Raw genomic sequence first — 14,571 nt, forward strand, 5'->3', positions numbered from 1 at the left:
AGTGTTTCACATTCAAAGATTTAAGGCCCTTAGTTGTTGTTTGTAAATTGATTTTAAAGTAAAACTGTAAAGCTTTACAAAGCTTGGAAGCTGGATTTACAATAATCTTGTTGTTGTATGTGCGTCTGGGGCTTTTTTTGTCCAATAGCAAAACCCTAACTGTAATAGGATTGCTTTCATAGAAATTAGATAAATAGAATGGGCGAACTTTCACCTTGACTGGGTACTACTCTTCTACGCATTCTGTTTCTTTGCATTTAATCTTACCTGACAGACAAAATCCTTTTGAAATATCGGCTCCTGAAGATGAGGTTCATTCAGCCAAAACACCAGGTTGATAAGGCTAGTCTAAGAGTGAAATGATTGAACTGAGCGTTATGCACACTATGTTCGTGTTGCCACTTGAAACCCTGTTTTTTCAAATCATTTTCTATTGGAGAGAACCCCAGAGATGTGAAACTGTTGTATTGGTTAAACTGAACAGTAGATTAAATGTTTTTTGAGTAAGACAATACACTGGAATAACCCAGACTTCTCAGAAGTGTTTAAATGGGACTACTGAAGACATGCATGGCCATGCTGAACTCAGTGGCCTGTTAGAGAGTAGATGACCATGCAACTAAAACAAACCAATCTAGTTTACTGTCATCTGAATATCTTCTAATTTTGCTATCCATGGAATCACAAGGCATTCTTTTCAGAATGTACCAGTATAGGTTTGATGTAAGAGTCTAGTCACTAATGTGTGTTTTAAATTAGATTCACTTTCTCAAATTCTGGTTACCGTCACAACTGCTGTAATGCAAAGGCAATACGGTTTGGGATGTAAAATATTTTGAGTTTTTCCAACAATAGCAGATTGTTCTCTGTAGACTTTGAGTAAGAAAATTACTGTATTGTACCAAAAAGTATCTAGTTAGAATGAAGGCCAGCATACTCTATAAAACCAGGTGATTGATGTGAGGTTTAATTGTTTCAAGTATTTGTTTTGGTGACCTGTACAGTCTGGGACAATGATAACAATTTTGTAACAGACTAAAACCTTTTTTTATACATTGCTATGTTTTGTATTTTGTTATGAGTAAAAAATAAATAACAAGGAATAACGCTGAACAGTTTACTTTGTTCCCTCTGTCACATTCTGTGGAGTGATAGGTTCCCTTTTTCATGACGAGTTACACCAGGTGAATGAGGTGTGTTTGTGGGCCAGTTGTGTCTATACTCAAACAGTTGAACTTTCAACATGACTGACCTTCCTGATAACCTTTGTCAAAACATCATGAGGGATAGGCCAATAAAGTTGGAAGTCCCACCCAGTTGAATAGATTAAAATGGCAGCTGTTTTCAAAAGCATGTCAGAGATCGTACTGGAATAAAAACACAAGGGCTATAGTCAAAGGCATACGTTCATTATGGTGATGACCATGCTCTAGGCTATGGCACTCACAGACTTCATACTGGGAAATTGTACATATAGAAAGATAGAAAGAGGTCATTTTAGCATGGACATTCTACCGAATTGTATTGACAGCGTTAATCATATGAATGTAGTCAAGTGGGCGGGACTATTAATGTTATTCTTCCTCATTTTCCAATCAACCAGTTGGGACTTTCAACTTAATTGGCTGAACATTACCGATGACCCAGTTTGAGTCACATTAAACCAAGTCATCAGGACGGATTAACTTGGAACTCCTACATTTAAATAGTGGATGCCTTCCATCAGCACACTCCTGTCTAAAATGTTCATACCCTAACAAATCCAGCAAGGAGCATGGGTCATATAACTTCCTGTAATCTAGAAGGTAACGCTGAGTCACCACAAGAGGTCGATACAACGTAGTGTGAACGCACTGACTGACCTCAGGTATTAATGAACAGTCCCTCTGATCCTTCCCCCTAACATCTGAAATGTTAGCATTTATTTAAGCACGGTTAGCTGAATAATCTGTAAACATGATTTGGCGGAAATCTGCTAGTTAGACACACTGGCTAGGTCAACAGTCTAGAAGTCTCTTCTCAATGCCAGTACTACTGTAGTCTACTTCCGCTTCGTTGTCACTCCCCCTCCGCTCCTGGGTTGGCCGTGCCCAGCGTTCAGGCGTGAGACCACCAACTCTCAAACAGTACTACCGACTACACCCTGACGTTGTAAATCCAGTTTGTTTTTAGCTGAATTAGTCGCTGAATGTTGGCCAGTCCGTAGCCACTGGACATGGAGCGAGGAAGCGGGTTTTCATTCATGAAGTACGCAATGGTAGCGTCTCTTGCGATGGTTCTGCTGGCATACTGGTTTCGACCTCCCCGGGTGTCAAGGCTGGATAACCGACTGCACATGGTGCTGTCCTCCCTGCTGCGAGCTGAAGGCAAAGTGGGAATTAACAACGCCAGACCCAGGGTGGCGATAGGTGAGAGTTCTGTAAATAGCAAGCAAGCTAATCAACAACATCAGTTAGCTTGCTGGCTATAGTATTTTAGCTAACCTTCGTTTAGGCTTTTCGGATGGGCTGTAATTGACATGGAAAGCCGGCGAAGCTCTACCAGCTTTTTAAATAATGTGTGTATGTATAAACATTTACACTTGTTGTGGTTGGATTAACGTAGTGTCTTTCGTAGTGAAAATAGGGAGTTATATAGCTTAACTGGACTGTTTTGTTGTCGTTGTCAGTCAGCGTCAATATTCTATTACGGTTCATTATTACATAGCTTGGCAACCCAGATATTAACTTTAAGTTATTTGTATATTTAGAACTAACTTTAGCAAAGTAGTTTGCCATTAAGTATTAGCCGTCTACATGCATCGTCTCCTCTGAAGCCTGGGCACCCAAGTGTCTACTCCAACACCGACCTAGCCACTCAATCTACTCTGCACGCACACTGACACAATCCGATTCCATGTTAAAGAGAAGGACCTTGTCTTCACATTGCCACCTTATTATTAATGTGTCGTTGTGGGTCCAAAGAACAGCTTAGAGATTAGTGAGACAAGATATGAGAAGTGGTCAACTAGTCTTTTCCTGAGCTTTTCCACTGTTGTCAACATGACATTCTTCACTGTTATTTTTTAACCATCTGCCATTTCTCTGTCCAAGGTATTTGGCAACCGAAAATAGAAAGAAATATCTCATGCTGCGTTTTAAACAGACAGACAAATTCTAATATTTTACCCTGTCATAAAAATATCTGAAAATATATGGTGTTATCTATCAAAATACCAAATAGTGTAAATAATATCTGAATTGGGCTAGCAGTAAAAAGGTTCCTTGCATCTGGGACCGGGGTATGGTTCTTCAAAGGAAGCCTGAGGGATGAATCCTGATTGTGTCCTCCGTAGTCCCATCAAGATAGCACAGGAGTGGCTCAATTCAAACGACCATGTGCAGAGCTACTGATATATGCTTTTGTTCCAAACCCGCCCTGCTACATGCAGTAGTTCTCCAGTAGGTCTGTTGGTCACTCCCTCTGAGATAAGCTTTGCTTAAAAAGGTCATTGTCTGTGATGTCAGGAGATCAAAAGAAGGTGTCGTGTGTGTGTGTGTCACTGAAGTCACTAGCTAGTTACTTTAGAGTGACATTGCTGTCATGATGTTGTTTTGACACACTGCTGAGTGGACTTAAATGTGCTGTTCTCTTTCTGTTTGTGTCTCCAGGTTTGGGGGGTTGTGTAGACATTATTGTGGATGGGGTGACGTTACTCAATAAGATTGGCCTTCCGCCCACAGACCAGCCTCTTCATCATGACTACATAGAGAACGCGGATCAGCTGGCACAGAGCTTTGCTTATTTCTTTGCCCCGGGTGCAGCAGCAGAGTGAGTGGCCAAAGTTTTGGCCTTTCTGAGTCTTACAACCAAAGGGAAACCCAAACATTCAACTGATACCTTCATCAGAACCCAAAACTACAGGTTTTAAGACAATGTTTCTAAACACTAAATATAAACAAACGTTGTTTGCCACATAAATGTAAAAGAAGGTTTGGTTTGCAGATCTTGACTTGCTTATTATTAAAATGATATAGTGGATGACCAGTTCCTGTACCCGTGGCTCAGTCTGAATTTGAATATTCCCGAGGTCATCTCTCAGCCTTCTTCCTAAACATAGGCGGGTTTCTGGTTTATTCTTTTGGGTTGCAGATGAATACAGCAGATAGTTCAGTGCTTGCTGTCTCTTCCAAGTTTTGAAAGAAGTTGATGAGCCAGTTCAGCTGACCTGTGTTCAGTGGGTTGAACTAAGTTATAGTGAAAATTCTTTGGTTTGTCTGTACTGAAACAGGTTTTGATGTGGGTTTTTAAAAGTTTTCTCCTGGTTGATAAAGCAGATATGGAACTTGAGTAAAGTAACTCACACATACTTCTAGAGAGGTTTATCTGTCCTTGGTCATGTAACCCTTTATAAATTCAATGTATACATTTCTCCATTTTCCTCCACCCGCCCATCTCACTCCTCCACCCACCCTATCTCACTCCTCCACCCACCCCATCTCACTCCTCCACCCACTCACCTTGTCTTCTCCTCCTTTTCCCATCCACATTCCTCTTGTCCTCTTACTCTCATTGGCTCTAATCTCCTCCCTCTTAAATCATCTGTCCTTCTCCTCTTCACCTCCTCTTCTTAGGCGCTTTGTGAGTAACGACACCCTCTTCAGTCAGCTGGTAGAGGCATCTCGTGAGTTGCCTGGCAACCGCTGGTCTGTGGGTGGCAATGCCCCAGTGATGGCTGGTCGCTTGGCAGTCGAGGGCTGCGACGTGTTGCTAGGAGGCAGCTTCAGTCCAGAATTTGCTGATGTTCTGTCCCAACACATCACAGGTACACACCCCATCCCTCAAACCGAACCCCTCCCTCCTTGACTAATTCCCCCACCTCACTGCTCTGTCTCTCTGTCCAGTCACAGGTAATGTGGTGGAGGAACCTGATATCCACCTCATCCTGGAATATCCGTCTGGAGCCTCCTGGGGCCAGTACACGGCCCGACGGGCCAACAGGTGAATGGGACTGGATGGTCTCCAGCAGCGTTTCCCCGTATAAATTGTGATGGCGTCGCATTTAAATGTAACATTAGTGAAGAAATGAAGCAATCATACGTACGCATGATGCTCAGAAAGACCAAAGTCCTATTTAGATAATGATAGTGTGTTTTAAGAGAATAAAGATCAGGCTGGATTGTGACCTCGGATGGTCTGGAACTTTCTGCCACATGGGTCCTTCGGGTCAGAACCCGGCCCAGATCTTCCACCACTGTCTCCACATAAACTGATGGAAGACAGTCAGCCTGTAAATGTGTATTATAATGTAGTATCCCAGCTGGTATTTTGTTCCTCTCAGTAACTGTGTGTGATGACTGTGCTTTATAGACCCTCCTACAGTTTGTCATCATTGTCTCGTGTTTTTTTTTTTAAACATGCTGATTGATACCAGGCTACTCTTCATGCATTTGTCCACACCAAAATGTTTTCTTTCTTCACTCTACTCTCCCTCCCTCCATCTGTCTCCTTTCTCTCTCTCTCTCTCCCTCCCTCTCTCCCTTCTTACACTGTAGTCCATTGAGGTGTTATGGGTGTTACACTGTAGTCCATTGAGGTGTTATGGGTGTTACACTGTAGTCCATTGAGGTGTTATGGGTGTTACACTGTAGTCCATTGAGGTGTTATGGGAGTTACACTGTAGTCCATTGAGGTGTTATGGGTGTTACACTGTAGTCCATTGAGGTGTTATGGGTGTTACACTGTAGTCCATTGAGGTGTTATGGGTGTTACACTGTAGTCCATTGAGGTGTTATGGGAGTTACACTGTAGTCCATTGAGGTGTTATGGGTGTTACACTGTAGTCCATTGAGGTGTTATGGGTGTTACACTGTAGTCCATTGAGGTGTTATGGGTGTTACACTGTAGTCCATTGAGGTGTTATGGGAGTTACACTGTAGTCCATTGAGATGTATGGGAGTTATACTGTAGTCCATTGAGATGTATAGGAGTTACACTGTAGTCCATTGAGGTGTTATGGGAGTTACACTGTAGTCCATTGAGGTGTTATGGGAGTTACACTGTAGTCCATTGAGGTGTTATGGGAGTTACACTGTAGTCCATTGAGGTGTTATGGGTGTTACACTGTAGTCCATTGAGGTGTTATGGGTGTTACACTGTAGTCCATTGAGGTGTTATGGGTGTTACACTGTAGTCCTTTGAGGTGTTATGGGAGTTACACTGTAGTCCATTGAGGTGTTATGGGAGTTACACTGTAGTCCATTGAGATGTATGGGAGTTATACTGTAGTCCATTGAGGTGTTATGGGAGTTACACTGTAGTATATTGAGGTTTTATGGGAGTTACACTGTAGTCCATTGTGACTGTAAGGTGTGTGTTTTACAGGTACATTGTCCACAGTGATGACCATAACCCATACCTGGCCTCACTGCAGGACTTTGCAGTAAAGCTGCAGGACTTCAACCCTGACCTGCTGGTGGTGGGCGGACTCCAGATGATGGACAGCTTCCCATTCCAACAGGGTGAGAGTCTCCTCTGATACCCTGCCCCCCATTGGCCAAGCCAAGAGCTCGCTATCCAAAAGGGAAGGCTGAGGTCTCTTCAGAGGGTTGATTCCAGTGTTAATTTTGTCAACAAAAGTAGTGGTGGAAATATTTGTTAAACACCTGTTTTTCAGTGGATGTTGACTGACCAAATAGATCCAGAAAAGTATTTTCCATTTTGATTGACTCTATCCAGATCAGACCAAGTCATTTCAGTGACTGAAGTCTTGACTGACGTTTGTGAAAGGAGGTTTTTGAAAAGAGCTTTTCAGTGCGACCAGCTCTTTTGTTATCATTGCCGGACTTTGTAAGCGGAGCCGGCCTGGAAGAGCAAATGTCTCTTACTGACTGACTACCCCTTGTTAAATAGCGTAGTAGTTTGAGAAGCGGACCTGCAAGCTTCTATTATATTCGCGATCGAATATCCTCACAGTCAAAACAAAGTATGCATTTAGATTTGTTCTGGATAGACGACAACTTGGCTGGCTATAACCTTCCGTATCTACATTAGAGTAAGCCTAAAATAAAACTGTTCATGGTTATATTGCGACTTTTTCTGGTAGATTTTCAAAGTACGCATCCATGCATGCTTTTTGGAGTCGGGAAGGATAGACAAACATTTTGCTGGCTATATACAATATTCAGTAGCTACGTTATAGTAAGCCTAAACCTAAACAGTTTTTTCTGTTTCTGGTGTGCATGCTTTTGAGGGTAATGATATAGGTTTAACAAAACCCCTTGTGCATTAAAAGAGTTGGGGTGTCCACAATTCTCTCGTCTTTTTACTTTACGAGAAAGTCAGTTATCGTCACCTATAGTTATTGTATCAATGTCAGTAACGATTGAAAGAAAAGAAAAAATTGTGCCATGAAATAGCTTTGGCAGGGAAAAGTTCATCTTCAGTCTCGCTAGCAATTGCTCAATTCTTATGATTATTCCTAAGAAGTTAGTAGATGCCAGCAAGCCTATTACTGGCTAATAAGCTGTTAAAACAGCCAGTGGCAAAAGCCATAGTTCATAGATGCTATTTGTGGTGGACGTAAACTTAATTAGAAACGTTAGTCAGTTTAACGCAATGGTGAATGGTGTCTAGCAACTGGTAAAAGGTGTAGCGCCTTGGCATAGTGGTTAAAGGCAGTGGAGACTTGAGTTCGAATCCAGTGAGGACGGTGATATTTATTACATTTAATTACAGGCCGCAATAAAACTGTTTTCAAGTTCTAGTGCGACAATTTCTTGTGGATATTTGAAGTATGCATCTGGGCATGCTTTTTGGGTCAGGTTAGACAAAAACTTAGCTGGCTACAACAATCAGTTGCTATGTTATAGTAAGCCTCAACTGAAACTTTACGGTTATGCTGGCAGCACTCAGATTTTCTTTATCACAGTAAAAGCCATCATTGAAATGTACTGTATAAGGCAATATACACTCACCTAAAGGATTATTAGGAATAATTGTATCGACCCTGTTCAATTTCTCATTAATGCAATTATCTAATCATCCGATCACATGGCAGGTGCTTCAATGCACTTGTTTTCAGGATCATCTTTTGGCAATAAAGATAATAACCATATTTGGTATGTGGCAGGTGTTTTATTCCCAGACGTCAGTGGTCCCATACCTCTACTGGCAGCTCAGTTAACTGACAGCTCGGTTAATGAGGCAAAACATTGGATTGGACAAAATGTGATTAAAATGATTAAAAAGGGCCAAAATAACTACAACTAGACTTAATAAAAAAGTGTGCCAAAATGAACACTGGCTGGTTCCCAGTGGGCGACCCTGGGTTTCTCAGACCTTTCCTGAGGGCCCCAGAGATTAGTTGCTACCACTGGAAAACATCTACTGGACACAACTGGGGCCCCAGAATAGGTTTTGTTGGTGTTTTTTGGGTCTGTGTTGTTGTAGAGGAGGTGGAAACAGGTCAGTTTGTTTCTTTTGACCTGCATGCTTTTGGAATGGACTTGTTTTCTTTTGGCCAGTAACAAACCTTTGTTCTGTCAGACTCAGTCAACCACTTTGGATACATTCTCTCTCTTCCCCTCCCCAAATTCCTTCCTTCTCCCTCTCTTTCTCCCCTTGGTCTCTCCCTCTAGGTGAGCGGGAAGCCCTGCTCTCTCAGTTGGGCCATCTCCTCTCTTCCTCCTCCCCTCGTACCGGAGTCCATTTTGAGATGGCCAGCTTCGTGGATGAGGGTCTAATGCAGGACCTGATGCGTCTGGTCGTCCCCCACGCCGACTCCCTAGGGATGAACGAGCAGGAGCTCCCCAACCTGCTGAGCCTGCTGAGAGGCACTAACGTCACGGTGCTTTCGGACCCCAACCCCCGCGTCGCCACCGTCCTCGACCAGATGAGGGAGCTCTACCGGCTCGTGAACCAGCACTTTCGCCAAACCAACCCGGATGGTCACGCAGACGCTACTGGCCGGCCGTTGACCCGGCTTCATGTGCACACGCTGGCATTCCAGGCCATGATCGTGACACATGGCTCCCAGTGGAAGAACACCATGTCAGCCGTGGCCAAGGCCTCACTCACCGCCAACCGCCACGTATGTGGCTCGCCAGACATCGACCCCAGCAAGGCTCGTCTCATCATGGATGAGTCGTTCTCTATCAGCCGTCAAGAAGGCAGCCAGCGGATCCCTCTGGAGGAGACCCGGCCCGTCAGCTGCTGGGATGAGGACAACTATGAGATCTGTGTGGCGCCTGTCCTGGTCTGTACGGAGGTCTACCAGACGGCCGGAGGAGGGGACAACATCTCTGCCGCTGGGCTCGTGCTGCAGATCTGAGCCAAACATCAGCGAGGAACTGTCAAGGAGCCTTATCTCAACAGTAACGCCCCACACCTGCATGGGGGTACTGTCTTTGCTCCAGCCCTACTCCAATACACCCAATTCAACAAGGTTCTCATGAGCACCTGAGAATTAGGGCCGGAGCCAAACCAACAGACCTTTTCTCTGTCCAGAGGGGTGGTTCCCACCCAGTTGTAGCAGTACTATTCCTTTAATCCCGGCTTACTCTCTGTAGTGACACAGACTCCAAAGAATTCCACAATCTGTTTGCAGCCAGTTTGACAGACAGACAACCATTTCCGATAATGTGAAGACTTTTAGCTTTGTTGTTTTAGGTTTGCAGATCTGATGTCCACTTGTATGTGGTTTAATGTGGTGTTTTCGGTACCATATAAATGCAGGATTCAGGGTGTCTGTGGCATACACAAGCCTGCCGGCATTCACTCTCCTTTACACCTTTGTTTCTCCTTTTACTTCTCACAAACCAGGCACAGTCTGCCCCTCCCCACACCCTCTTGGTTTTTCTTTTTCTTATTCCCACATGTAATAATGATTCCAGACCGTTAGTGTCTTTAGAACGTCATATTGTCATTCCAGTAGAATATTGATTGCAGATACTACCCGGGACATTATTTCTTCAACTTGTTGAAAAATATTTTTATAAGGTTTTTTTATGAAGTAATTGGCATTTTGACCAATCAGATTAGCTCTGAGAAAGATCTGATGTGAACAGGTCAGATGTATTAGTGGAGAAAACATTCTGAATTGCCCTGCCTGTGCCAACTCAGCATTTCTGTCTGGTGTCATGGTTATTCTGTCTTCATTCCATTTTCTTCCATGGATCCACGCACACAAAAATTAATCTGTTCTGTTTTTTCAGCCCTTTTATCCCAGTGTTTAATGGTATTTTTTGGTTTGATGCTGTCCCTTTTTTTTGGTTGTTTTCTGGTTTGATGTTAGTCCAAGTTGATGCTTGGAGGCCTGGGAGCCTCGTGAGGTATGTCTAGGTAACTAGTAGAAAAGGGAATTTTAATGTAATTAATGAAGTGCTGCCTGTTGTGTGATCAGTCGGGCTTGTATAAGCTGTCGGACTCTAATGTTGTCACTTTCTTTACTCAGATCGATTCCTAATGATGGATGACAGCAGGGAGGGTTTCTCAGTTTTATATCTGTAATGTGAAACTGTTTGGCCTTTGATATGAGCTTGTATTCTTGTCAGTACCACCTCACTTTACAAACACTTTCTGTAGCCATTCATTTTATTGCCCCCACACGCATCCAGGAAATGTTCAACATTGTTTTTAAATTGGCCTGTGTAGGAACCTCAATCTGATTGGTGAAATCCAGATGGAGAGCTTTTGAAAACGGGTCCCACATAGCTGCCTTTACACATCGACTGTGATCAGTTCTATTGCCTATTCTTCAATAAAACATCAGATGTGGACTGAGTCAGCACGGACCCAAAACCATGTAACCTGTGTGTTCCGGCTTGCCTATACTTGGTTGTCTACATACTTGTGTGTGCCAGGACGTGTTTGTGTGTGTGTGTTTTTGTGTGTGCGTTTGCGTGCCTGTGCATGCGTGTTTTGCTTTAGCCAGCTGACATGAAGTCTGCCTGAAGGAGTAACTCACCTGTGCTGTTCTTCCTGAGTCACTTGAGAGAAATAAAGCACACATTCCATCTTAGTGTCTGTCTTGTCTCTTATTGTTTTGAAAAGTAATTTTCAGTTCATTGAAAGCATTTCTTTATCTGTGAAACCCACAATGAGGACAAACTCAGAACCTCCAAAATGAACAACGTGTTCTTTGATGTATTCTGAGATAATGCATAGGCCATCATCAAATGTGATTTAATAGATTAGTGAAATTAGTGGGCTGTCTACTGCTATCTGCAGTTCAGATTCAGTGGGTGGTGTAATCAATGGGCCAAAACAGTTCTTCTTTTGAATCGTTTGCATGATTATGTACATATGTTACGCTCCAACTCCTAAAGTGTGGCTTGTCTGGAGGTGGAGAGTAACCTTGAATATTTCAGTTTGTTTTTCAATTGAATTGTTCACATTAAAAGTGGAAAAAGTTCTGACATGATTTATCTTTGACCTCATTCTTTAACTTCACAAAAACCTGGTATTTTAACAGGGATGTGTAGACTTTTTATATCCACTGTATATCAACTCCAAACATGCCACACCTTAGGAGTTGGTAGGTAACAACATAGTTTATGACTACATACTGAATGACTACGTACTTACTGAATGACTACATACATACTGAATGTTTCACCTCACCTGAAACTAAGCAACAAATCCCATGACATGAAAACTCACCAAAATGTTTACACATGTAGGTTTGGTGGCTAATTGAAATAACCTGATGGGATAGATCTACTGCATGGTTGCCTAGCAACAGCCTGTTTGAATGCAGCCACACCATCCAATATCACCCAAAACTTTTAAACTTCTAATGAAGGTCCCATTCTTCATGGAGAACAATTTTTCCTCTGGGACCCATAAAGTCTGCAATCTTAGATTTTCTGGTATTTAGAATTTTGTGAAAAACCGTAACAATATTCTCATGAACCACGGGTCCGATTGACTTGTTTGGTATGCATATACTTTACACCAATGACTTGTTTGGTATGCATATACTTTACACCAGTGGTTCCCAACCAGGGGTACTAGAACACCTTCGGGTACTTGGTCTATCAACAGGGGGTACTTGAGAACACTCATGACGCTACAGGTTTAGTTTTTACATTAATGTAATATCATTTATTAATGTACAATTCTAGGCGATTGTTTTGAATAGCCCACTATCCATACAGTGGGGAGAACAAGTATTTGATACACTGCCGATTTTGCAGGTTTTCCCACTTACAAAACATGTAGAAGTCTGTAAACAGTGACGGAATCTAAAACAAAAATCCTGAAAATTACATTGTATGATCTTTAAGTAATTAATTTGCATTTTATTGCATGACATAAATATTTGATACATCAGAAAAGCAGAACTTAATATTTGGTACAGAAACCTTTGTTTGCAATTACAGAGATCATACGTTTCCTGTAGTTCTTGACCAGGTTTGCACACACTGCAGCAGGGATTTTGGCCCACTCCTCCATACAGACCTTCTCCAGATCCTTCAGGTTTCAGGGCTGTCGCTGGGCAATACGGACTTTCAGCTCCCTCCAAAGATTTTCTATTGGGTTCAGGTCTGGAGACTGGCTAGGCCACTCCAGGACACTGAGATGCTTCTTACGGAGCCACTCCTTAGTTGCCCTGTCTGTGTGTTTCGGGTTGTTGTCATGCTGGAAAACCCAGCCACAACCCATCTTCAATGCTCTTACTGAGGGAAGGAGGTTGTTGGCCAAGATCTCGCGATAAATGGCCTCCATCCTCCCCCTCAATACGGTGCAGTCATCCTGTCCCCTTTGCAAAAAAGCATCCCCAAAGAATGATATTTCCACCTCCATGCTTCACGGTTGGGATGGTGTTCTTGGGGTTGTACTCATCCTTCTTCTTCCTCCAAACACGGCGAGTGGAGTTTAGACCAAAAAGCTCTATTTTTGTCTCATCAGACCACATGACCTTCTCCCATTCCTCCTCTGGATCATCCAGATGGTCATTGGCAAACTTCAGACGGGCTTGGGCAGGGGGACCTTGTGTACGCTGCAGGATTTTAATCCATGACGGCGTAGTGTGTTACTAAAGGTTTTCTTTCAGTCTGTGGTCCCAGCTCTCTTCAGGTCATTGACCAGGTCCTGCCATGTAGTTCTGGGCTGAGCCCCAGACCGAGGGAGATTGACCGTCATCTTGAACTTCTTCCATTTTCTAATAATTGCGCCAACAGTTGTTGCCTTCTCACCAAGCTGCTTGCCTATTGTCCTGTAGCCCATCCCAGTCTTGTGCAGGTCTACAGTTTTATCCCTGATGACTTTACACAGCTCTCTGGTTTTGGCCATTGTGGAGAGGTTGGAGACTGTTTGATTGAGTGTGTGGACAGGTGTCTTTTGTACAGGTAACAAGTTCAAACAGGTGCAGTTAATACAGGTAATGAGTGGAGAACAGGAGGGCTTCTTAAAGAAAAACTAACAGGTCTGTGAGAGCTGGAATTCTAACTGGTTGGTAGGTGATCAAATACTTTTGTCATGCAATAAAATGCAAATGAATTACTTAAAAATCATACAAAGTGATTTTCTGGATTTTTGTGTGTGTGTATTCGTCAGGTGTACATCTGTGATTGGATGACATTTCCCACCAGTCGTTACACCTCTGCTTCGGGCCAATCATCTGCCTCCTCCCACATAATAGAGCTGTCATTTCTTCCCCGTGAAGTTGTTTTTGGCAGACCATGTAAGACCATGTAATTCATTCGAATCTCATCACAGTCAAAACAAATTATGCATTAGGATTTAAAATAAAACTGTTCACAGTAATATTGCGACTGTTTCTGGTGGATTTTCGAAGGACACATCCATGCATGCTTTTTGGGTCAGGATAGACAAAAACTTTGCTGGCTACAACCTTCAGTAGCTGTGGTATAGGAAGCCTAAAACAAAACTGTTTACAGTTATATTGTGACTATTTCGGGTGGATTGTAGAAGTACGCATCTGTGTATGCTTTTTGGGGTAATATAGGCTAGATCAAAACCCCTTGGGCAGTAAAAGAGTAGGGTTTTCCATAATTCTCTTGTCTTTTCACTTGACAAAAAGTCAGTTATCGTCACCTTTATTGATAGTTATTGTATCAATCTCATTCACGAATGAAAGAAAAACAAATGTTTATGTGCCATGAAATTAAATAGCTTTGGCTGTGTAAAGTTCTTATTCAGTCTTGCTGTAGTAAGTTAAATACTAGTAAGCCTATTACTGGCTAATAAGTTGTTAAAACGGCCAGTGGCAAAAGCCATACAGTTTATAGATGCTATTTGTGGTGGAAGTAAACTTCATAAGAACCGTTAGTCAGTTTAAGACAATGCTTAAGATGTCTAGCGAAATATTAATACTTAGTGTGATTTAATGTTAAATTATCTAATGTTGACATGCTATACCGACACGGGGCTAGAGAATAGCACTGTTGTGTGGTGGTTAAAGACACAGTGGGAGACCTGGGTTTGAATCCAGGGCAACGACACTTATGCTTTTAATTCCGGGCCGGCTGAACTAGGCTTGCCTGGTTCCTTTTCTTGTTCTTTGTTCTTGGTGATGCTGTAATTTTCTATTTGTGTTTGTTCGGTTACTTACAATATATAGAATTT

The 14,571-nt window shown here is 42.6% G+C and overlaps 1 protein-coding gene across 1 annotated transcript; it reads left to right on the forward strand.

The window, feature by feature from the left end:
- Positions 1-1,875: 1,875 nt before the first annotated feature.
- adpgk2 (ADP-dependent glucokinase 2) lies at positions 1,876-11,000 on the forward strand. Its single transcript, XM_010879662.4, has 6 exons — positions 1,876-2,408; positions 3,651-3,810; positions 4,614-4,804; positions 4,884-4,980; positions 6,364-6,500; positions 8,619-11,000. The coding sequence occupies exons 1-6, from the start codon at positions 2,216-2,218 to the stop codon at positions 9,308-9,310; spliced, it is 1,470 nt and encodes a 489-aa protein (XP_010877964.1). The 5' UTR covers positions 1,876-2,215; the 3' UTR covers positions 9,311-11,000.
- Positions 11,001-14,571: the final 3,571 nt, after the last annotated feature.

The sequence above is a fragment of the Esox lucius genome, chromosome 15 (assembly GCF_011004845.1).
Source record: "Esox lucius isolate fEsoLuc1 chromosome 15, fEsoLuc1.pri, whole genome shotgun sequence".
In the NCBI taxonomy this organism is placed as follows: Eukaryota; Metazoa; Chordata; class Actinopteri; order Esociformes; family Esocidae; genus Esox; species Esox lucius.

Coding starts and splice junctions, on each gene's coding strand:
- adpgk2 (XM_010879662.4), top strand. CDS start 2,216: ATGGAGCGAGGAAGCGGGTTTTCATTCATGAAGTACGCAATGGTAGCG. Junction 3,811..4,613: donor GCCCCGGGTGCAGCAGCAGA/GTGAGTGGCCAA, acceptor TCCTCTTCTTAG/GCGCTTTGTGAGTAACGACA. Junction 4,805..4,883: donor TCTGTCCCAACACATCACAG/GTACACACCCCA, acceptor CTCTCTGTCCAG/TCACAGGTAATGTGGTGGAG.